The sequence below is a fragment of the Podarcis filfolensis genome (genome assembly GCF_964270895.1).
Source record: "Podarcis filfolensis genome assembly, chromosome: 2".
Classification (NCBI taxonomy): domain Eukaryota; kingdom Metazoa; phylum Chordata; class Lepidosauria; order Squamata; family Lacertidae; genus Podarcis; species Podarcis filfolensis.
In genome coordinates, this window is record NC_139605.1 from 26,200,525 (window position 1) to 26,226,060 (window position 25,536).

Below are 25,536 nucleotides of genomic sequence, written 5' to 3' on the forward strand. Positions count from 1 at the left end.
TTAAAAAAATCTCTGGGTCTTGGCAGTCACCCTCTGTTCCTTTTCCCCAAATTCTTCCCTTTTATTTCTTCTTTTCTTGATGTCCTCTGGGCAAAGTGGGGAGGGGGAAACGCTTCTTGACCATATGGGGGCAGCCAGCCCCTCTGCCTGCCTCTCACCCATTGCTTTAATTGAGACCATTTGTTTGTTTTAATTTAACCATGTGTTAACTGCTAGGATGAGGTATTCAGGATCTCCACAGAAAAACAAAGCTACACCTGTTGGACTAAACAAAGGCCTTCAGTACTACGAGGTGAGCTAGTTCTCTCCTGAGGCTGTTTATACAGATCTCCTCTTCCAGTATTTATTTTAGAGTTTTGCAAAGGGAGATAATTTGGAGGGCAAAGCTGTCCTGCTTCAGAAACAGACAGAACCTGAATAAACAAATGCTTGCTGCAGATTAGTAGGAACATCTGTAGTTTTTAGATTGTTTTGAGAGCACATACCATTTTCCCCTCTCTTTTTTGTGCTCTTGTTTGTCCACCCCACCCCCCTTACTCATTTTTTTTGAAGGGTAACAAAGGATGGGGGAAGAAGGTGCAGCTGCACTGGGCATGACATGCCACTGTTTTAACTTTAAGTTTTAAAGCCTCAGCAGAAGAGTAGTTTTATTGTATCTTAGAAGAGAATAAAGCCACATGCAGATTCCAGCCATGGACATCTGTTTCCTCTTGATGTGGAAGAATTCTAGCATTTTGGAGGCTATTTCGGTTCTCAATGAGTCTGCCTTTCTCCTGCTTTTGCTACTCTTCGACATGCTTTGCCTGCTACCTTCCTTCCAAGCCCTGCTCTGCAGTCCATCAAGCCCATTGTTAGGCCATGTTGTTTATCCACCCGTTTTGTAAGTTAGGTTTCCAAATTGTCTCCCAGCTTCTTTTCTCACTTGTGTAAACTGACTGCAGCGGCATCTTCTCGTACTTGAGCATCCCTGGAGTTTTTCTTCTGAGTTCGCAAACTTTACTGTCGAACGGTATAGCAACAGTTGAGGCTCCTTACAGTATTGTATTGTTAAGTCAACATGCCGTGTAAAGCAATAGAAAACTCGCATAGCTAGAATGAATAAATATTCAATTCCAGAGAGTTTCTGCAGTTCTATTCCTTCCCGTAACTGCAATAAACTTTCCCGTGCAAACATTGAGATCTGGATTAAATTGGGATTGAGGCAATATATAGGTCCTAGGTTGGAGTCCTTTGGTGTTTCTTTGACCTGGTAAGAGGTCAGTGAAAGGCACCTCTGAGGCTTGTGGGTTATAGTTTCGCTGAAATATAAATTGTTTGGCATAAATGGCATAAATGATCACTCATAAGTAGATCAATAAATAGACTTTTCATAACCAATCTAGAGTTAGGGGTGAGTAGTGAAGTAGCCAAGTTTGCTGACAATACTAAATAGCTCAGGGTTGTGAGATTGTGAGGAGGTCCAAAAGGGCAACTCCAAACTGAGTGAATGGGTGGTAAACTGGCAAATGCAATTCAGTGTAAACACGTGTAAAGTGATGCATATTGTTGGGGCATATATATATATATATATATATATATATATATATATATATATGCGCTCATGTGGTCTGAACTACGGGTGACTGGCCAGGAAGCAGACCTTGGGATCATAGTTGATGGTTCGATAAAGATGCTGAACCAGTGTTGCGACTGGTGCAAAAAAGGCAAATTCCATGCTAGGGATCGTTGGGAAAGAATCTGAAAACAAAACAGCTGATTTCATAACGCTGTTATACAAATCTATGGCACAACTGCATTTGGAATACCCTGTACATTTCTGGTTGCTCCACCTCAAAAAGGATCTTGATGAAATCCTCCCCTTTTTCTGGTTATTTTAAAGTTGTGAAAATAGACGTGACACTTGAACTGATTTGTTTAGCATCATGTCTGGTTTGGTTCTAAGTAGGTATATATATATGGGTAGGAGGAGAAAACTTTTACAAAGTGAGAACAAAAGGACAAGCAATGCAAGAGACTGTGTCACGTTCCTGTGCAAAGCATAAATGAGTACAAAATCCAACCAAAAGAATACAAGATCCAGTCAGAATGAGTAGTGAGACCTGTTGCCATGTAGAAACTAGTAGAGATAAATTTTCATAGCAAGATGAGTAGCGTAAACAAACATCTAAGGACCTGTGTGGTTTTTCCTCTATTAAAATAATACAGCTACCTCTCTGGAATGTGTCACAAAGGGTGTGTGTGTGTGTGTGTGTGTGTGTGTTCTTTTTCAGGACTGGAAATCATGAAACCCTACTATTAGGCTCAGAGAAAGGCAGATATTGTTGGCCCAGCCAAATTGCTGTAGCCGGAGAGCATGTTCAATAGTCAAGTGCTAATTTGGTGACACAAATTTGGTATGCTTCAGAAATAGATGCTGTTTCTCTTGAAGCAGGGACAGTTGGGGAGTATAGGAATATAATCTTAAACAACATATACCACGTGCTACCATATATAAAACAAGACTGAGTTAATTCTCAACAACAAAAGCAATAAAACTGGCAGCATTTGTTGCCACGAGTGGGATGAATCTATTTCTTATTATCAGTATTACAGAGTTAAAGTATATGTAGCTAAGAGAAAATTGACAATGTTAATCTGTAAAACATTCTAGGATAATTGATATCCGTCTGGAAGTAATTCTAGTGTTAGTCAACTCTGCTGAATAATCAGTAAAGCTATATAACATCAAGCCAGACAGGCAGAGAGAGCTGGTATTCTGGTGTCTGTTTTCTGTGAACATTGTAGGAGAGTTGATGGAGCCAGCCAGCATTTTGCTGGCAGAAAGTTATCCACATGTGCGGAACACATTTTCACTGTTGTTTTAACATATTTCAGGTGTAAATATCAATGCTTGGCAGGGCGTGATGATCTTCTGTTTCGGTGATTTCTCTAGGAAAATAATCACAAAATGCAATCAGTTCACAAACCACCCCAAGACATTTTAATCACCCTAATTGTGGTGGAGCTGTAAAAGGCTTGCGGTGAATCCAATCAATTTTTGTCACTCTTCGAATGACCTCGTAAAGAAAGCGGTCTTTGTATCTGTGACTCTGTGTTTGAGCCTCCACTTTTTTCTCTGTCAAAGATGGTGTCAAAGTGTAGTTAAATAATAATGAAAAAAGATTTGGAAAATGCAACATTTTCTTAAATTTCCTGGTTTGTGTGAGATTGCAGTTTGTGAAATGCATCTAGATTCTTATTTTAGTTTATTCTTCCTGTATGTGAAACTTTTCGAACACTTAGGGAAAGCACTGTATGTATATTAACAATTCATTTCTCTAATAATGTCCCAGGTGTCTGTGAGCACACAAATGTGAGTGGGTCTACTTCTCCCTCCCCCCAATTGCACTTGGAATCACCAGGTGAAGACCTATCAAAAGTCTGAGGTAGATAGGAAGGTCATGTTGGTGGGTAAAGAACCTGCTGCTTTTAGCTTGGGAAGACTGCCCCTCGGCTCAGCACCACAGCTCTCAATCTGGATTTCTGGGTCATTGTGGCTTCAGAAGCCACTCCTCTCTTTTTGCTTGTTGGAGAATTCCAGACTTTCATGGTAAGTGAATTCAATCAGTTCTAGATAGTCATTGTGAGAACTGGATGGTGGACTAGATAGGCCTTTGGTCTGATCCAACAGGGTTACGTTCTTAACATTCTCACTGTTGGGTAGATAGCTTGCGAGCAGTGCTTTGTCTCTCTCTAGAAAAATAGATGCTGGTACTCGCCATGAAGTGGTTACAGTAAGTGCCACACTTTTTAACAACAACAAAAAGGGGTCTGGTACTATGTACCTTTGAGTACCCCATGGAAATAAAACCTGTTCAACTTCCATGGCAACCAACTTAATCTTCATCTTGAAACTAGCATTTCCCTGTTGTCTGGGAAGCTCAGCGTGAGATTCACGGTTTATTTAAGGAATTGTGGTTTATTGGGGTTAGTAGGGAATCCCTCCTGTCTTGTCCTTCATTTCGAACACTGATGAGCTTGCTACTTGGTGACGTTTATTGTCTGCGTCAGAAAACATTTACTTCAAGGGCCATTTTGTGTGTGCGCGTTTGTTCTTTGGTTTCTGAGGAAAATGAAAGGGGAAAAGAGAGAATTACACAGTTGTGTGCTTTGGTGAGGCTAGGATAGAGTGGCCAAAGACACAAGAGAGAGATGGATTAAAAATGTTAATATTTGTGTCAAGTTAAGCCATAATTCACATGGAGAATAGTAGGAATGGGTTACAATTCATTGGTAGAGCATCTACTCTGCATGCAAAAGGCCTCTGGTTCATTTATAAGCATCTTCAGACCGGGAATGTATCATCTGAAACCACAGAGAACTGTTGTCTACCATTGTAGACAATACTGAGCTAAATGGACCATTGACTTTGTTCTGTATGAATCAGCTTCCTTGTGTGAGTGTGCGATTTATATAAACATATTGTATCTTTTTGCTCTGGGGCTAGTTTAAGGATCTATCCTTGGCTTGGATGTCATTTGCCTTAGTCCTCTGAAATCCAGCCTGCATCCATTGCCCATACATTTTCAAGCCTGGGTTGTAAGCCCACATGGCTAGAATGTGAAATATTTAAAAATATTTGTAAGCCAAAAATCTCAGGATGTTGAATTTTTCATTTTGGATGGTGTAATGTTGGAATTGGGCTTGACCTCATTCTGGTTCCATGCAAGGGCAAAACTGTTTTTTCTTCTACCCTAGCCTGGGCACCCCCTATATATAAAATATAATATTGCATTTGCTTTTCCAGGCCCAAGGTAATCACCCACTTAATTCTTGTTCAGGGGGAAGGCATCCTTTTGCAAGTCTCTATCTCCTCATAAATATATTACGCCTTTTGCTGTAAAGTGAACAGGGCTTTGGCACCTGAAATTGGGGGCAGGAAGAAAGTTAATCTCAGCGCTTGAGTTTCATGGCCCTGATAAATAAGAACCATGTTTGACCTTTACTGCGGGTCTTTGAGATGCCACAAGGGAAATTCTTCCTTGTTTGCGATGACAAACTTCCTATGAGATTTCAGTTTGTCAGCTCAATGTACAGCAGTGACATTGATTTCTTCTCACTGCCACTTCCTGCCTGACTAGATAACAAATTTCCCGTGGCAGGTGTCTGTCAGGCTAAGTTTTGCCTGGCAGAGGAGTGGTGTAGACTCATTTATTAATCATTAGCTGCAACATGATGAACCAGACAATAATCTTTAACTCTTGTGGTGTTGAAAAACATGGAGGGGGATGTAGAGCGATAGAGACCTTACCGCCTACAGGGTAGGAATTTATTGGGGGAAATTATAAGTATAGACCAGGGGTCAGCAAACTTTTTCAGCAGGGGGCCAGTCCACTGTCCCCCAGACCTTGTGGAGGGCCGGACTATATTTTTTGGGAGAAAATGAACAAATTCGTATGCCCCACAAATAACACAGAGATGCATTTTAAATAAAAGCACACATTCTGCTCATGTAAAAACACCAGGCAGGCCCCACAAATAACCCAGAGATGCATTTTAAATAAAAGGGCACATTCTACTCATGTAAAAACACGCTGATTCCTGGAAAGTCTGCGGGCTAGATTTAGAAGGCGATTGGGCCGGATGTGGCCCCTGGGCCTTACTTTGGCTACCCATGGTATAGACCAAATACAAGTTGCTAATGCTTTTTCAGAATGGGCTTGCATCTCTGTATACTCTATAAAAGTGTGCTTTCCCCTATTTTAGTGGGCAGGTTTCTCTAGAGAACTGCAGATTATGAAAATCAGAGAGAGGCAAAGTACCCCTTCCAACTTCGTCTCTGTGATCCAGAAAAGGGTTATAGTCCAGACCTTCATAAGATGGTGTGATGGTTCAAACATGGGTAGTGTTGAAATATGCAGTCTGGGAAAGCTTCATGACTGACTCAGTTCTTAACAAGAAGCATAGGGAGGTTAAATCTGCACTCTGTAAGCTTGTACCCAGCAGGAGATATTCCCTCAGGCCTCTGCAGATGACAAGATGGGAAGCCACTTAACTCTTCCTCTCCCTCTATTGCTCCTATTCCAGGTGGATATTTTTGAACACAGCTTTCAGAATTGGTGCCTGAGTCTGCTTCTTTTCATCCTCCCTCCTCATCCCACTTTCCTTGGCCTTTTAGATTATAATAGGTCTGCTGGCCGGAGGAGCTGCCATGTATTGTTTACTGATGTCATGCAAGCTGCTCTCAGAACCTTTTCGGCTTGAAAAATGGGGTGAAAAATAAGTAGCTGCAAAATCCCACTGCAACTGCTCTCTTATAGTTTCTAAAGTAGCTCCAGAAGAAGGGGCGGCTAACACGGTTGGGTAATTACAGGGACTGGAGTAGTTTTCTTAGGTGAACTGGTATGAAGTGTGTTGCAGCAGAAAGTGCAAGACCAAAGAGATCCCCTGAGGTGCTACTGTGGAGAAGACAGGGATGAGTACAAGGGGAAAGGAGTGAAGGCTACCCTCTTACCTCAAAGACTGAGGCCAAGTTATTGAGTGTTGAGCCCAACTTTGCCTGGGAACTGGCATTTGTATGGGAGGGAAAGGAATCAAACCAGTGTTGCCTCACCAGTAGGCATGGAGTGCATCTCTCTGGTCACTAAAGAGTGTTCTTACTCTGGTAGCTGGATCAATCACTACACCCCTTTCTCCCAAGAATTTCATTGAGTGACCTTACTCAGGACACTGCTTTGCTATATTGCAAAGATTTTGGTAGGAAACAACCAGCTTTCAGAACTAGAAATGTTATGTTCATTCTCTGAACTGCAGTTGAGAAACCTCAATACCACATGTACCACAATGTCACTAGAGGCATGAGATTCATTTGTTGCAGAAAGGCCTGTTTCCTCACCTACGGTAGTTAAGACAGAGAGTCATAGCCATGAAAAATAAGAGTTAGTATCACAACAAACTCCCATTTTATTATGCTGGCTTTCCATTTTTGGAAGTTGAAATTGAGACACATGCAGATGGTGATGTGGACAGATAGCCAGATGCAAGTGGGTTTTTTGAGTGAATATATTAGATTAATGTTAAGCGGTTACATCTGTTTCTTTGCTGTTTTGTTAACAATGTATGTATTGGGTTAGTCATCTTCATAAAAAAAAAGAAAGAAAGCATAAACAATGCATGCCAGGCCTCTTGAGTGCATTTTAGAATAACGCTAAATTAAATGTCACAATGAATGGTTGGCTCTCAGCTTTACTCTTCCTTGTTGTAAGTCTGTATAGATTTAATAGGACAGCTACAATCTATGATGTAAACTTGTATGAGCTGAAGCCTGTCATGTTGACAGTCATAGTATAATAATGTTTTACATTTAAAGTTTCTAGCGCGTTTATAGAAACCAGTTTTTGGAAAAACACATTATGGACATGATAAAATAACGCACATGATAAAATAACAATGGCTGCAGTCCAGCGCACAGTTAGGCAATGCTTAAACCTTGTTGAATTCAGAGGGACAGAGACAAAAGTACCTTTACGTTGATGGCGTCCCATAGAAGCAGCAAACAAGGATTTGCCTGTAAGGATTAATAATAAGATAGAACAGAGAAAGTTTCACTAAAGTTTGTGGGATTATTTCATACTGTTTTGTGAAGAAAGATCCCTGGACAATTTAATGGCAAGAACCTAATGTCTTTATCCGTAGCTTCTTAATCTTCCAGCAGAAAATAAAGTTTACTAAATGTGCAGTAAACCACATATCCCATCACAGCCTCACTGGCCCAGAGTGAATTCACACAATCTCTGTTCCACACCACAAAGTGGTGGTCTTGGATTCTATGAATGGATTTCATGCATGCACAGAGGGAATTCTTTTTAGAGACTGGCTGTTGGGCCATGGGTTGCGGAGCTGCAAGGAGTGATGAGCAACCAAGCATTTGTTGTGTCCGCTCGCAGAACTGAGTGTCTATCTAAAAGAGGCTATAGAAAGTCATCATGTGGTGGTAGTCATTGGTACCTTTCCAAGGCTTCTACCACTGTCAGTCAAGCCCTTGAATATTTGGATGAGGAATGGAAAATTTTCACCTCAACCATTTATATATTTGAAACCAGAGGTTGAAAAGAGGGGCAGACAAGTATTTGGGTGCCTAGCCATGGCTGAGTGATGGAAACGTTAGATGCTTAACCTCCAGAGTTGCATTTTCAAGTGCTGACAACTTTGGTTCCCCAGTTATTAATAACTTTTGGGGCTGACTCCGTTTCCAGTGGTCAGTATTGAGGTGAGCCAGATATCATAAATATAGTTTCCCTTATTGAGTGTCTTTAAGTCTTCGGTTTAACCTAAGCCTTTGTGACTGCGGAACTCTAAAGCTGTGCTGGCAGTTCTTTGGCGAGCTAGATTTCTGTGCATAGCTTCTAAACCATCCTCTGTATGGCTTTCCCAGATGTTGAGTCAAACTTTCAAACTCACCATACTAAGATGGTGCCAGTTATTACTCTTAGAGCTCACCCTCATAACAATACGTTAACCTCTCGGCAGGGAATGTGCTAAACAAAGTCAAAGGTTCTGTAGCAAAACCAGCCATCTAACAAGGCGTGTGCATAGTTTAATCCTCCAGGATTTATAAATTTAATAAGCTACAGTTCAACAAGTGAACAGTAACTTCCCAATTTAGAAAGGCGACTAACATGCCAGCATAATTTTTGCTTGTGTGACAGGTGTTTTTTCCCCTTTTCTCTCCATTTCCAGATTCCTTTCTCCCTTGTACAATTTCCTCTGTGGGAGTCCTTAAAGGTAAGTCTCTCATATAAACATTTTGAAATTGAAAAATATAAATGTGAATGTTGCCATTTTTTTAAAAAAGGTAAAATAAATGCAATGTAAAATTCAGTTGGGGACAAACCAATGGCCGAATGGTGATTAAGACCAAGAAAGACTAACCCTGAAAAACGAGTACAGGAACAAGGGGAGGTGGTGAATGTGAGATCAATGTAACTGCACGTAATGTATGCTGCACGTAAATTTTGGCTAGATATCTCAGGGAAAAACTGAAAGCCTGCTTGTGAGGTTTGGTGGATGAACACACTCCGATCATACACCACTTTATTTTCTTTCCAAGTGTCACTGTTCTAACACACTGGGCTGTACCCATGACAGAATTTCATTTCTGACACCATACTGCACTACCGTTTCTCATAGTTTCTTGTGAAGTTTGGGTGAAATAAGAGAAACTAGTGCCACCATCCTGTGCTGCCTACTCACAAGTTCAGTTCTCATTGAGTTCAGTGGGACATACTCCTAGTCAAGGCTGTGTAGCGGGGTGGCTAACCTTTGGCCTTCCCGATGAGATGTTGCTGGACAGAAAAGATAATGGCAGTGGCAGCTCTGAGGGAAAACTTCCATTATCTCTGACCATTGGGGGAAGCTGACTAGCACTGATGGAACTTGGAGTTCATCAACAACAGGAAGGTGGCAGGTTAGCTGCAGGCTGTATAGGATTGGAGCCAAATTCTTTGTGGCAGCTTCAGAATGCGCACCCTGTAAGTGCTTGAAACAACCTAGAATGTTTGAAGCTAAATTAAATTGCCAATATTTCTCTACTCGTATCCCTTCAGCCCTTATTCCTCCCCTTCTTCCTGGATGTAACTCCTGCCCACAGTCTTAAGTGTAAGCTAAATGATCAGTGCTGTTTATTCTGGGCTTAATGTGTTATATCATTTGGGTTTTAACCAAAGGGAAAGGAATTGGTTGCAAATCCTGCCGGCCCAGCCTGTAGTAATACACGTCATCAATTATTATCTGTGGTCCCGGGGAGATTTTTTTTGTTTAGGGTGGTTTTATAAGCCAGTTCCTCTTTTAAATGAGGCATTGCGCTATCTTCTGAGGCATAGTTAACTTAAATTGTACTGGTGGTTTTGGAGTTGAAGCCACTGGCCCACTTGGAACTTGACTGAGACCACAAAATAATTTTACATAAACCACCAAACTGCTGTCAGATGCTAGTAAATTTCATCCACTACCAGGCTTTTGCTCAAGGGACATGAAAAGAAACGTGAAATATATTTTCCGTTCGAAGTTACCCTGCTGGAAGAAGCCCAAAACTGTAGCTTCACATAACTCAAATAGAATAGTGTTTCTAATCATGCTTGCTTTATTCTTGATTGAATATTCAGTATGGATGGATTATAAGAAAATGTCACAAACAATTCTCATAGTAATCTAGTGCAGGAGTCCCAGTCTAGTGCCCGCATGCCATGCCATGGTGCCCATTAAGGCCTTCATTACTGCCCCAGGGCAAGGGCCCCAGCTTTATTTTTTATTTTATAAAAAGAAGCCTATAGTCCTTCTAGAAATAAAGTTATAAGGCAAAATATGCATGAACTCCTTTAAGCCATTTCTGTGGAATGAGCCAGCCTGGCTGCTCTTGCCTGTCAGTGTTTTTAGCTTATGAGTGAAGCTACAGATGCGATTGATAAGTGAATTGTTTGCACACCAGGGTTCTAAACTGCTGCTGTTTTCTTTTGCTCTCTTTAATACACCTTTCCTGCTACGGCCTTATTTCCAAGGCAGAAATTCAACATGTTAAGCTTTTTCTTGTATGGAAAAACAGTTATGGAAAAAGTTTCACTATGATTGTACTCTCCCTATTGTGTTATGCCACTCCACCCCCCATGGCAGCCATTTTGTGACTGGCACCCTGAAAATTCAAAATGAATCCCCCCCGCTCCAAAAAGGTTGGCAACCCCTGATCTAATGGGACATGGTGGCAGAAACTTTAGGAAAGACAGCAGTTATTCTAAGCTCTAATATTATTTGATAAAGAATGCCTTTGTAAGTGAAAGAGTAAATTTGAGATGTTTTGAAAAATAAAGAGAATGTCTCTTTTTGACATTTGAAAACTGGAAATTTCATTCTAAAAATGCCTTTGCGAATTTTCTCTTGGCTTAAAAGGGATTGTAACTTCCTGAATTATGAATGCTTTGGATATAATATTGACAGAAAGCCATAAAGAAACTCAAAACATTTAAATAATTTTATTATGTTTATTTATTTTAAATATTAATATGTCAAACAGTAGCCATGTTCTCAATGCTTACAATACAGATTGATTAAAAATGCATCAGTCAACAATGCATGTAATAATAATAATAATAATAATAATAATAATAATAATAGTAATAGTAAAAGTAATAATAATAAACAACAGTTGAAATTAAATGGATTTTAAAGTCCTGAGAAAATAAAAAGGTATTTGCCTTGAGCTGAAATTATATCAAAGGTAGTTTCCAGGCATTCTTCTCTGGAGAGGACATTCAGTAGCATGGGTGCCCCCATTGAAAAGGCCCTTTCCCCCAGCAACCATCCACCACACCTCATCTGGTGGGGTACCCAGCGGAGGCATCAGAAGATGATCTTAAGTATGAGTAGGTGCATGTGGAGGCAAGCAATCATTCAAGAATCCTAGCTCCAAACACGAATAGCTTTGAGCAGGCTTCCTCAACCTCGGCCCTCCAGAAGTTTTTGACCTACAACTCCCATGATCCCTAGCTAGCAGTACCAGTGGTCAGGGATGATGGGAACTGTAGTCTCAAAACATCTGGAGGGCCGAGGTTGAGGAAGCCTGGCTTTGAGTGTCACAATCAGCATTTTGAATTGGACCAGGAAACAGAATGGGAGCCAGTGAAACTGGCAAAGCACTGTTAAAGGGTAAAAGAGCTCCTGAAACTGTGGACTTCTGAAGGTCTGCAACTCATCCTCCTGGCTGAACTCACCTGGACAGATGAATCATAACAGTACTTCTGTCTTCTCTATACTGAGTTTCAGTTTATCCACCCTCATTCAGTCGGCTACCATGCCCAAGCATTGCTTCAGCATCCCAGCTACCTCATCTGTGTTCAGTAAAAAAATAAGAAATAAGCCCCATTGAGGAATTCTGCATTAAGGTTGAGTGTAAATGTACAGGAGAGTGTGTGGACAAGCTCAGTAGCTTCACCTCAGTTGCTCTTCCATTTACCCTCCAGTCTGAAGCAGGAATTATTCATGGAGGCTCCCCACACATTTTGAAATACCGCTGAAGATGCTTTGGTAAATAGGGTGTAGAGGAAAGTTGTCTCAGAGCAGGAGATTGCACTGCCAGGCATGGGGGACCCTTTTCACATGTTTTGTCCCTGCGTTCTTCTAACTTGTGAATAGTCAGGCCTACAAATTATGCAGCCCACACAAAAGCTGATGGATTGATGGTTTTCTATTTATATTTTGCAAAGAGGTGTATCTTCGACCTGTTTCCCTCCTCACATCATGAAAAACATAGAAGATTAAAAGGCTAGGCCAGGCATCCCCAGACTCTGCCCTCCAGGTATTTTGGGACTACAATTCCCATCATCCCTGACCACTGTAAGCTAGGGGTGATGGGAGTTATAGTCCCAAAACATCTGGAGGGCCGAGATTGTGGATGCTTGGGCTAGGCCAATGCCTTGAGTGACAGTATCCCAATCTCATCTTTGGTGGTTCTACTCTTTTGGCTAGGCAAAGAACGGAGACCAGGCTTCTAGTATTTATCTAAAAAATCCAGGGATTTTGTACTTGCCAGTACTGTTGTACCTTGGATCCTGAATGCCTTGGTATTTGGACATTTTGGCTCCCGAACGCTGCAAACCCGGAAGTGAGTGTTACGGTTTGTGAACGTTCTTTGGAACCCGAATGTCCAATGGAGCTTCCACGGCTTCCGATTGACTGCAGAAGGAAGCCAATCACAAGCCGCGCTTTGGTTTCTGAATGTTTTGGAAGTTGAATGGACTTCCGGAACAGATTCTGTTCGACTTCCAAGGTATGACTGTAACAGTGTGGTTGATGTTTCACATCCTCATTTCCTTGTGGGCTTCACAAGGGCTCCAGTGGCTTAAGCACCCACAGTCTGTGGTAGCTCACCAGACCTGGCCTTAGCTTCAAAACCCCGAGATTTCCAATTTAGAGTGATGTGCACATACAGTGGTACCTCGGGTTACATACGCTTCAGGTTACAGACTCCGATAACCCAGAAATAGTACCTCGGGTTAAGAACTTTGCTTCAGGATGAGAGCAGAAATCATGCTCCGGTGGCACAGCAGCAGCAGGTGCCCCTATTAGCTAAAGTGGTGCTTCAGGTTAAGAACAGTTTCAGGTTAAGAACGGACCTCCGGAACAAATTAAGTACTTAACCCGAGGTACCACTGTACTTGGGAACTGCTGAATCTATTACTAACAAACGTATCAGGTCTTATGAAACCAATTGGCTTGTTTATGAGGTGCTTTTTGGCAAAGGTGTCTTCGTCATCCGGGCATCTGGGAATCATCTCAACCTTTAGGATAACTTCACTTGCCTTATTTGGAGTCTGCTGTGATACCATAGTGTTGTGGCAGCTTTCTCTTTAAGTTGTGTACTGTAGAACTAGCCTGACACAGTAATTGCTAAACAGGGTATAATTTTGTTCTGGACAATGGAGATGACAGCATTAAGGGGAGGAGGGAAAGAGCCGCCATGTGCTTTCCAAGAAAAACCCCAGCCACATTTAAAAACAGGAGTGTGATGTAGTGATTCTCAGAATACAAGGCTGCTTTAGGATACATTCATGATGCTCTGGAGGTGAAATGTATTATAAACATAGGGCATGAAGTACACTGGTGGAATTCAGTTCACAAAGTAAATAGGCAATTGGGGGTTTGGAGAGAGTGTAATCTAAACAGTTTATTGCCAGTAAAATTCAGATAACTTGAGTAATAATTCCTGAGCCGGTGTCTGGAGGCAGTTTTGGGGTGGAGGAGGACAAATATGCTGAAGCTTCATTCAAATGAGACAGAGGTGCTATGTGCCAATTGCTCCAGAGAGAAGTATTTAGCTGGGTCTGAATGGGGTTACACTCCTTCCGGAAGACCAAATTCATAGAAATTCAAGAGATTACGTAGCTAGGTGTGCATTTTATCACCGTAAGCTGATATACTTGGTGCAGCCCTCTCTGGATATGTTAGCTCATGCCTCCATTACTCATATTCTGGTTACATCCAGGCTAGGCTACTGCAGTGTATTCTGTGTGGGGCAGCCTTTCTTTCATGAAACACCCTTTCCTTTTTTTTTATTTTTTTTAAAAATATTTTTATTCGAGAATTTTTTCCATATAAACATAACATACATAAACATACAAAGACAAAAACAAAACAAAAAACCTGTACCATTTCATATCCTAATTTCTTGTACCTTTCTTCCCCGACTTCCTCATGCCTCCCTTTTCTGTATTCCAAATTCTTATCGATTACTCAGCAAATCTTCCCTTATTTTAATTTAGATTTAAACTAATCTTCCTTATTCTCCTTGTCTTAACCATTGCTAATAGTAACCATTTACTTTCCAGTCCAACATCATTCTAACTTTCATTAACTTTATAATATTTCTTTAAATAGTCCTTGAATTTTTTCCATTCTTCTTGCGCTGCTTCTCTTCCCTTTCCTTTTCTTGCAAAACCAGCACTTCCCATTATTATTCCCCACCCCATCATTTTGCTTATCCATGGAGACCGATGCCACTCTTAACTTCATTTTAGTACAGGTTTCTCTGTCGTTCGTAGCAACTTTAAAATCTGAGCTGAAGCCAAGTAAGAAACTCCATATTTCTGGGCACCCCCTTTGTAAAACCCTTTCCCATTTAACCATATACCTATGTTTTAATTCATTAAATTTATGGGTCAAGCAATTGGCCCGATTTAGAGAAAACATTTCTATTTCATTTCTATGCTTTTAATTTAGAGTAAAGGTTGGGTTTTTACTATATTGTTCTCTGTGCTCTGTTTAGATCTTATGCTTAAATTGGGTGCTAGATTGAAATGATTCTATTGTGCTTTTACTGCTTTTCTATTGTACTTTATTGTCTATTTTTCAATGCTGATAAATGTCTTAACTGATGTTTATTATCATCTTTGAAAGGATGGCTTGGGATAACCTTTTTATTTTGCAAGACAGTTTATAAATCTGTAAAATGAATAATAAAATAATCTTTTGCGAGATGCTGATCTAATGGCTGCATGGACCTATGAAGAGGTTTAATATTTCACATATTATTTCAGCTTGCAGGTGTTAACACTGAAGCCCTGGCTGTTACTATAGTCCATTTGGGCAAGAAGATCTGTAGAGTGGGCTTCTGAGCTGCAAAATTACTGCTGCCATGGAAGATGAATTTTCAAGTGTTTCAGACACTTGACTTTTTTTTTTTTAAAAAAAAGATATTTCTAGATATCATGGTCAACAATTGGGCAAGAAGTAGATTTTAATATGAACCATTTTAGATATAGGACGGATAGGTGCTGTAACTTAACAGAATTTAAAAGTGGACCACAAACATTTTCAGGTAGGCAGTTCCATCTCTGCACCATTAGTCATATCTTGGATCCTGAACGCCTCGATACTCAGACATTTTGGCTCCCAAATGCCGCCAACCTGGCTTCCTACAGCCAATCGGAAGCTGCGCTTTGGTTTCCGAACATTTTGGAAGTTGAACGGACTTCCGGAACAGACTTGCAGCATTGAATTCTGTGGCATGTACATAAACATATATAAATAAACATGCATTTGATTAGGATGTACAGCAGTTCTTGATATACAGCCCAAATATGTTCAGCTGCAGCTGGGAGCCTCTTTTTTGCTTTCTTCTTCCCCCTCAGTGGTCTGAGCGTATGCAGTCTGGTGCTTAGAATTGGACTCGGCGCGTTTTGCTGTCCTAACCTAATTAGGTATTCTAAAGTTTAGAGGAGAGTGTGATGTTGAAGGTCTAAACAAAACCATTCTCAGATGCTCCTGTGTCACAAGCAAATTCCTCTAAAATGGTATTGCATCAATTAGTATTTTTATTCTGTTGTTAGTTTTAATTTATTAATTGGTTTTTCAAATCTTAGCGTATCCAATACACACACACACTGTTTTTAAGCGAAATACGTTATTGGCTGTATATGTAGCTATCCATTTTTAAAAGCCTTAAAATAGTTTTTACTGGGTGGGCAAGCGAAGTTTGTCCCACATTCTTTCCTTCTCTCCCCCCCCCCCCATTTCCCTTTTCACAGCTCCCCTCCCCCTCCCCCCAAGGTAACTTTTCATTTCTCTTCTTACTGTTCCTAGTGGCATTTAAGCCCAGGGTAGATGAAACCCAGACAGGGCCTTAAACCCATTTCCTTGCAAGCTGTGCAGTAAGCGTTCTACCATTCCCTTCTCCTTCTTGGTGTAACGACTCTGCTTCTTTGGGGGATTAAGCACTAATCGTTCGGTTACACTAACGTGTCTGCCATTTGCTGAGGTGCTCCTTCACGGAAACCAGATTTCTAGTGCAGCGTTTTGAGGCAGGTGACGTCACTTCCAGCCAATGGGGAGTGTGCATTCCATTTGCCGAATGGTTGCCCCACCCCCACCCCAGGAAAAAAAGGACAATATAGCCACAGCTGCTCAGCAAACAAACCTTACTTTATCAGTGTCACAATAACTGTTATTCACAGTGGCTTTAGAATACTGTCAAAGACATTCTTGCGCACCATCTGTAAGCTGATGTGCTCTTGGAACAGTGAAAGGAAAGGAATTGCTTTGCTGGCTGAGTTAAAACACCCTTTGAAAATGCTCAAGAGTTTGGAAACAGGCAGCACATTGAAAACAGGCTCCCAGAGGGTGGATGCACATGAAGTTTATTCGCTGGTTTGAGCCCTGTTTTCAGAATGGGAAGTGATCCGATTTCTAGAAAGTTTGTGCATGCCTCCTTCCAAATATGTACTGAATTCATTCTAGGCTCCAAAGCCTGTTGCTCTCCCTAGAGTGCTCCTTTCCTTAGAACACTAGTTTGGAGAGGACTGCAAGGCAGGCAGATTAGTTCTTTCCTCCTCCTGAGCAGGAATTCTCCATGAAGAGTATTGTTTTTCTCTTCGCAAAAGTATCCAAAAGAAAACAGTTTCCGCACTGCGAAAGGGGGCAGGGAGGTGAATGCAATAGCTTCTCAGTGTTCAGGATGGTAGGCAGACGCTTGGAGGAGATCTCGTCGGGGAATCCAGCCCAGCCCTTTGCATTAGCAGGGCTAACCTACTTAAACAAGCCTTGGTAGATTATCCAGTGCTAGCTGAAATCGAAAGCCCGGCGCAACCCTTTGATACGTTCATAAATAGGGAAGAGAGGGCCTCTGAGCATGTGCAGAATTTGAGATTGGGGAGGGGCTACTCAGTGCCAGTAGACATAGCTCACTGCCACCTCTCTACTGGGAATTCTGCCATCGAGCATTCTGCCCTGATGTGGGTGGCAAAGTGTATGTAAACAAGGCTATGGTGAGAGTTAGGTATTTGGAGGCAGGTCACCCAAAAGAACCTAGGTTGTTGTGGTTGCTATCTAAGATGGCTAACGTACTAATCTAGGTCTCCATTGTGTTCAAGTAACCTCATTTATGTCGGCATCCATCTGTCTTGGGAGACAATGGAGGAGTTCCCCTTGGGGTGAAGTCAAACTCCCCCCCAGATGTTTCAGATGTTTTCTAAAAGTTGTGTAATTCTTTTGCAGTGTGGTGTAGTGGTTAAGAGCAGTAGTCTCGTAATCTGGGGAACCAGGTTCGCATCTCCGTTCCTCCACATGCAGCTGCTGGGTGACCTTGGGCCAGTCACACTTCTTTGAAGTCTCTCAGCCCCACTCACCTCAGAGAGTGTTTGTTGTGCGGGAGGAAGGGAAAGGAAATATTAGACGCTTTGAGACTCCTTAAAGGGAGTGAAAGGCGGGATATCAAATCCAAACTCTTTATCTCCTTGACGCGTTGCACAGGGAGGGCGCCACTGCCGAGAAGGCCCTCTGCCTGGTTCCGTGTAACTTCATTTCTCACAGTGGGGGAATCACCAGAAGACCCTCGGAAGTGTCCGGGCTGAACGATGAAGATGAACTTATATGAAGGTCTCACTTTGGTATTAGTTTTAAAAAAAACAACAACAAGCAAACACAACTTAGCATACAAGTGACCTAGGAAGCTAAGGAGGGCCTGGGTTGTATGAGTTTCCATGTGTTTCAGCCAGAAGATTTATTTCCAATTTGTTATTCATAAGGGAAGAGCGCAAGATTGGGATGGGTCCTTTGAAGTGGAAAACAAAGTCTTCTATTCAGTCTTGGGTCTAATAGAATGCACATGACACAGGCTTGGCATCACAGCCTGTTTTAAAAGTGCAGCGCTTGTCATCTTTGCTTTCCAGTACTGGGAATGCTGGTGGGAATGGGTATTGCCCTGAAAGAAAAACATGGCTAATTATTTCCTGCTGTCTTTAATAGCGCATGCCTGGAGCAATCAGACAGGGAATCATTAGAGAGAAACAAGATGACCAAAGGCTTGTGTACTCACACTGATACCTTGTCAGTGCAGTTACAATTTCAGAGTTAATTGGACCCAAAGAAAGGAAACTTCCGTAATGAGATGCACTGCCAATTCCCTTATCCTCTAAATGCTTTTGTGTTCCCTGGGTTTATTCAGGATGCCAAAGTAATTGTACTGTTGCGCAACTGTGTAGGTCCTCATATAGAAGGTCATTATTGCTCTACAGTAGATCAGATTATACATTTTACTTGCATGTGTATCTTGTTGGACTCCACATCTTTCCTATTATTGATGTGGTGCTGAGGCTGAGAGATTGGAACCGCCCAAGAATGGCACCCGCTGACTGATTGGGGTCTTGAACCCAAATCTCTCAATGCCATGACATATATTTTTATATCACCAGTTCAATATAGTAGACATTACCTGTTTTCACTGTTTGCATTCTGCTAGTTATATTAACCTTTGTCAGGAATATATTTAAGACAAAGCAACATTAGAAGGGGTGTGCTTGTCCTATTGTTTGGTAGAGTGAAGCAGCCACAGAGTTTGGGATACTATGAATTGGCATCTGGTTGACCTCTCTATGAAATAAGGATGCTGAGCTAGACAAATCTGGCCTGGTCTGATCCAACAGACTCTTACTGTGTTAAAATTGTTTTTTATTATATAGTTTATTATTATATTTTAATCATCAGGAAGGGTGCTGCCTGGATTTTCAGTCACCGAAATGTCTTGGGCAGGCATCCCCAAACTCGGCCCTCCAGATGCTTTGGGACTACAACTCCCATCATCCCTAGCTAACAGGGATGATGGAAATTGTAGTCCCAAAACATCTGGAGGGCCGAGTTTGGGGATGCCTGGTCTTGGGCCACATTTGGGGAAAGATACGTATGTGGCCAGAGCTTCTTAGGAATGCCATTCTATCACAAACCACTAGCAGTAAGAAGGGGAGAATTGCAGTAGCTGAGAGTTCTCTTATCCAGCAGGAATTACTTCATTAATGGCTTTAGTTTTCAGAACTGCCGCATGCTTATTCCCACTAGCAGAGTTAGAAAATGAGACTTCCATATATTATCGTGATTAAGATGGGAGCACATCTCACGGGGACCTCCTCTTTCTACTTGCAGAATAGGATTATATGTGAAAGCAGTGCTTTAATGTGCAATTTTTTTTGTAACTTCCAGAAGCTGAAAATAGTGCAAACTGGAAAAAATAGATATTTTTCTCCTGCATTTCTCCCCAAGCAATGCATCTAAGCATCTGTGTTCTACCTCCACTATTGGAGATAGTACAGTGGTACCTTGGTTCTTGAACGCTTTGGTACTCAAACAACTTGGAACGCAAACACTGCAAACCCAGAAGTAAGTGTTCCAGTTTGCGAACTTTTTTGGGAAGCCAAACATGCTCCGTTTTGAGTGTTACGCTTCCAATTTGAGTGCCACACTTCTATTTTGAGTGCTACGCTTCTGTTTTTAGTGCTACGCTTCCGTTTTGAGTGCCACACGTCCATTTTGAGTGTTACACTGAGGTCTGTCTGTTTTTGCTATTCATTTTCCAATTTTGTTTTTGCAGCTCTTTTTCTTTTGTTTTTGTGACTGTGTGGAACAGAGTTAAGCTACTGATTGGTTGATTGTGTGACCGCAGTACATGGTTTGTTGCTTTCATTTTATGGATCAGTAGTCTCGTTTTATAGTAAAATTTATGTTAAATTGCTGTTTTCGGGGTTGCTTTTAAAAGTCTGGAACGGATTAAACCGTTTTGCATTACTTTCTATGGAAAAGTGTGCCTTGGTTTTGGAATGCTTTGGTTTTGGAATGGACTTCTGGAATGGATAAAGTCTGAGAACCAAGGTACCAAGGCCTCTGAATGCCAGTTAGTGGGAGGTGCAAGTGGGGGCAATGCTGTTGTGCTCCGGTCCTGCTTGTGGGTTACCCTTGAGTGTTGGAATAGTCGGGTGAATGACTTGATCCAGCAGGCTGTGCTTATATCCTCATCTTACGGGAAAACACAGCAACATGGTGAAAACAAGCAAAATAATAATATGCACCGTATTGAAAAAATCATCCAGATCTAACCAATAAAACATGGAGCATTGAACATAAGCAGGAACCTTTTCTTTTCTTAGAGAGAGATAATCTCAAAAATGGGTGGCAATTGAAATATTTTACTTTGGGTTTTCGTAGACTTAGCCGGATGGGATGCAGCTATTATTCTATAATCCTCTCCTTCCCGTTACTCGATGCATTCATTTCCTCTCTTTCGCACATTTCATTTTGGGCCTCCCTATGAAAAGGAGGGATGGGATGGAACTTATTAGGTCATTCACGTCCAGTCTCTTCCAGTGTAGGATTATTCCCTGTGGTATGTTCTCAAGTGCTGTCTGCTATGGTCTATTTTTAAATGATCCAGAAAACAGGGTTTTCCCTGCTTCCCTGGGGAAGACCACACCACAATTAAGTTGGCCTTGCTGCGAGTGGATTTTATTATTTCCTCTTGGCCAACTTGAATTCTCCTTTGGCCTTGGTCCTCTGGACTGCTCCGAGTTTGGCTGTAGGGTAGAGTAGTCCATTATTAATGGCTCTTGTTTTTCTCCATTTAGACTTGTTGCAAGTAGTTGCCATACACCTTAGTCATGGGTAGCCTAGTGCTTGCAGTTTAGCACAGGGAACTTCGAGCCCAACTCCAGATAGAGGCATTCTTCCATCCATGAGTGTTTGTGCTTTTTTCTCTAGCTATGGAGCAAGCTCTACTTCAGCAAGCCTTTGCTTTTCCAACTAACGCAGTACAGTGGTACCTCGGGTTAAGTACTTAATTCGTTCCAGAGGTCCGTACTTAACCTGAAACTGTTCTTAACCTGAAGCACCACTTTAGCTAATAGGGCCTCCTGCTGCTGCTGCGCCGCAGGAGCACAATTTCTGTTCTCATCCTGAAGCAAAGTTCTTAACCTGAAGCACTATTTCTGGGTTAGCGGAGTCTGTAACCTGAAGCGTCTGTAACCTGAAGCGTATGTAACCCGAGGTACCACTGTACTTGATTAAAGATTTTGCACCCTTTCCCTTTAAAACAATTTAAAAATCAACCTTTGTTCTTCATGATTGCCACAAGGGCCAGACAATCATTTCCATGTGCAGCCGTCCGGGGGCGTGGGGAGCAGGGGGAAGTTGTTTCACAGTTGTTACAAGGGGCAGCCCATTGATACTCTGCTCAGCCGGCAATCAGATTAGAAGTTTCTGTCTAAAATGGGGGGTGGGGTGGGGTAGGGGTAGAGTATAGATCCACTTCTCAAAGAAATGTACATCTCTGGGTTCAAAACGTAGCTGCAAGCTCAAAGGGTTGCCTCGGTCATACTTCCACATCTGTAAAATGGGAGTGTTATGACCTACATCATAGTCAATAAGGCCACTCTTGTTAGTGGTACCTGTGTCGTTCACCTTGGTTTCAAGACTGGGCAATTTAGCAGTGGGTGACAAAATGCTGTTGCTGCTGCCCCTCTCAGCAGCTTGAGGACACTGTGTCTGGGTATGAAGTAACACAACGGGAAGCCATTTGGAAATGTTTTTTGTTTGGCATGTACATATGGATTGGAACTCACTCCTGATATTTTTCCAGGGTTCTTTTTGCATTGCTTTATCTTCCCAAGAGGAAGAAAGATTCAGGCTGTATCTGTAAAATTGTATTGCTCCAGGCTGAAATGAATATGTACTTAACTCTCTGCAAACATGCCTTCGCTCTGGCTGTTCCATTTATCTTTCCCAGACCGTCTACTTTTTTTGAGCACATAAGGTCCTTCAGTATGTGTATGTGACTTATTACATAATTGAAAATGCCACAAACAGCTCTTTAAAACTCCTGTTTCCACCCCCACCCCCAAGATAACGAGGAAGAGGAAGACCGGGCAGATATACTAATTTTTAATAACTTTCCCCCTCTCCTATCTCTTTAAACACAGGATCTCTGGTCATGGAAGCAAGGACACGTGGTCGATTCTTGGCAGTCTGCAGTCTGTGGAGCTTTTGCAGGTGCAAAGGATTATATGTTATCCTGGGAAATGCTAAAGAAGAAAGGAAGGGAGGAGGGAAAATGTGCAAATCTATTAAGGCGAGCAGCACAGCAGCATTCTTTTATAATTCCAGTTTGTTTAGAGCAAAGAAAATGGAGCTTGCTGTGCGTGGAAGAGGGAAAAAGAAAGGGAAGCAAAAAAAAAGGTGAGGTTAGGGAACCCAGGAAAGGGTGTCTGTTTGAAAGACAGCCAATTTGTTTTTAACAAATTTCTGTTATTGAACAAACAGTCCCTGTCAGTCAAGCTCTGGGATTATCCAGAGGTTGAGTTGTAAAACCCTCGGCGAGAAGAGACTGCATTTGGGTGCGGGTTTGTGCAGCTGTCTGCCCTGAGCTCCTCTTGAGGGTTTTCAATAAGGGCCCATGATTCACTGTTCATGTGACAGCTCTGACAGCACTCTAGATTAAGTAGAGTCAGGAGAACAGAATGTCTAAATGCAGCAGCCTGCAGGCGGAAACTTTCCACGGAGGAGAACCGGAGGCTGAAACATCTGGGCAGTCTCCGGACACTATCCCTGGAATGAAGAGTGACAGGACGTGCTCTTGGACGAGTTATTGCAAAACAAGCTGGAAGTTAATTGAATTCTTAAAGAGCCACCTTGCCTTATTCTAACAGCCTGCTTTAAAATAACTTCCTTTAAGATGTCACAAGTGGCTCATCCCACACGTCTGACAAGGAGCAGGGAGGGGGAACTTAATGGTCTGATAGAAATCTCAGGTTAGGGGCTGCTAAGGGTGGAGTGGCAAAAATCTTCTTTCCAGAGTGTGTACAGTGCGAGGGTCCAAAGTGGTCACGGTGAATGGCAAATTGTGAATAGGAGTTACAGTGGCACTTTGGGATTGGCCCAAAATAAAGTAGACACCATTAAATACATATACATATATACATATACATATACATACATATATATACATACATATATATATATATATATATATATATATATATGTATGTATGTATGTATATATATATATAGGCCTGTTTATGAAAAATTAAAAAATAAAAGGTTGTCTTTTTCCAAGGTATGCAGTGGAGCCATGGAAATAGCAATTTAAATGAGTTGGTAACCTACCCATACAGTTTAGGACAACATGTGGCAGCCTATTTTAGAAAATCCCTCATCTGTCTATCCGTTCCCTATGGTATTACAGTAAAAGGTAAAGGTACCCCTGACTGTTAAGTCCAGTCACGAATGACTCTGGGGTTGTGGCGCTCATCTCGTTTTACTGACCGAGGGAGCTGTTTGTCCACAGATAGTTTTTCTGGGTCATGTGGCCAGCATGACTAAGTCACTTCTGGCGAAACCAGAGCAGTGTACGGAAACGCTGTTTACCTTCCCTTCGGAGCGTTACCTATTTATCTACTTGCACTTTGAGGTGCTTTCGAACTGCTAGGTTGGCAGGAGCTGGGACCGAGCAATGGGAGCTCACCCCGTCGCGGGGATTTGAATTGCCGACCTTCCGATCGGCAAGCCCTAGGCTCAGTGGTTTAGACCACAGCGCCACCCACACCCCTTTGTACTTGTTTATAGTCATATTAATATCAGTTCACTTGGTTCTGCTGGTTTTTTTTTTTTAAGTCTTAGTATTGTTTTGTTTCCACTGGAGCAACTCCACTAGTGTTTGGAGGCATTTGAAAGTGGCTGATCTGAGAAACAGTTCTTAACATTTGTGTGTGTTTGTATGGATGATATTTTTTGAGATTTCCTCCACAACCTCAAAAACTAGAGTAAATATGTCTTGGGTCTGAGTTGCTTGGATGATCAGATGATATATTCAGACACTATATACTTAATTGCCCTTGGAATCATTAGCCGTAGTGTTCATGTGCTTTCTTGTGTGGCATATAATTGCCTGGAAAGAACCATCCTCTGTAAATAGACACTGGTGTAGGGTCATAGCTCAGCATGACATGTGGAGTGATGGCCTAGGGGTATTCTGGGCCCCTTCTGTGAATTTTCAGCTTTCATTGAAAGAAAAAGGTATTTAGTTCTGTTACTTGGAAAGATATAAGGAAAATTCTACAGGTAACGTTTTACCTGTTTGCTTTCCACATCCTGACAAGCACTAGGCATTTCACATTTGTTAAATAACATCAAATGTCTCCAATATTTCAGGCAATAAAATTATGTTAAATGTAACCTCAAGCCTCAGATTTTGTTTCAAGGCTCCGCCATTATTTTCCGGCCTCAGAAGTGGGGAAAGGAACATTTTTAGCTGTCATTTTGCATTATGCCTGCCATTTTGAAACCAGACCACATGCTGAATATTCTGTAGCACTTTCCCAAGCCTATAGGATCAGCAAACAGTTTCAGTTTGATTTTTGTTTATAGTTTCCTTGCAAACCTGTGGATGATTGGATACCATTCTGACCGTTTTCCATTGACGCCACACTCCCCCAATATGCTTTTAGGCTTTCTCACTATAAATACCTGGCTAAGGACCTTTGAGATCTTGTAAGGGCTTCCCAGTACATCTTGTGGAAAGTGCTGTGTTACGTGCATGAAGTTGTGTAGATGTTACTTTCTTAAAGGTTAGCTGGGAGGCAGGCATCACCTGTGCTCTCTGCCAGAATGCTGTGGCCCCAGCAGCTGTCCATGGATTCCAGGTGCTGGATCTGGCCATAGCCTGCCTGGTTGGCACGTAAATCAGGGCATGTTTGGTGTGGGGTTGGCTTCTTTTAACGCCAAATAAGATGTGCTGGCAATGGGAACTCAATCATCTCCCAGGTTATCTTCTCAAGCCCCCACAAATTCAGGCACTGTCCTAGCTGCAGTTCCAGAACTGGACCAATTTGAAGCCTGAAATGGTGGGGGTGTGAGGGATTGCTTTAAGGTGGGAGAACGGAGAGGCAGTGCTCTGTTCCTCTCTTGATGCAGAAACAGACCCCTTGCTTTATGTGACTCTCCTGCCCACGTCTAGCTTTGCCATACTCTAAATCTAGAATTTGTACCCATAGGCTCAGAGACAGTGCTCTCTTGCCTTCCAGTGCAAGGGCTGTTGTGTTAATTAAGAGTGAGAATCATGGATGTGCAAAATGAAATCCGGCACAGCAGTTGCACTGACGGAAGCTAGGTGTGCAATGGGACATAGCAATCTGATGCACAATGAGCCACAAGAATGACACCAGCTTCCTGCTCCTCCTTTTGCACAGGCCATTCAGCTAG

At 41.9% G+C, this 25,536-nt stretch overlaps 1 protein-coding gene across 5 annotated transcripts in view; it reads left to right on the forward strand.

The window, feature by feature from the left end:
- SLC25A26 (solute carrier family 25 member 26) overlaps positions 1-25,536 on the forward strand; it is a 116,721-nt gene that overhangs the window by 73,062 nt on the left and 18,123 nt on the right. For 3 of the 5 annotated variants that reach the window (XR_014545047.1, XM_083602401.1, XM_083602403.1), the window contains 2 exons: positions 8,719-8,763; positions 22,260-22,329. Coding sequence is in view for 4 of the 5 variants with exons in the window: in XM_083602401.1 (XP_083458527.1) it covers positions 8,719-8,763; positions 22,260-22,329 (115 nt within the window). In the remaining variant the exon portion in view is untranslated. Of the gene's footprint in view, positions 1-8,718; positions 8,764-22,259; positions 23,232-25,536 lie in introns of those variants that run through there. The other 2 variants (XM_083602400.1, XM_083602402.1) reach the window with 2 other exon arrangements.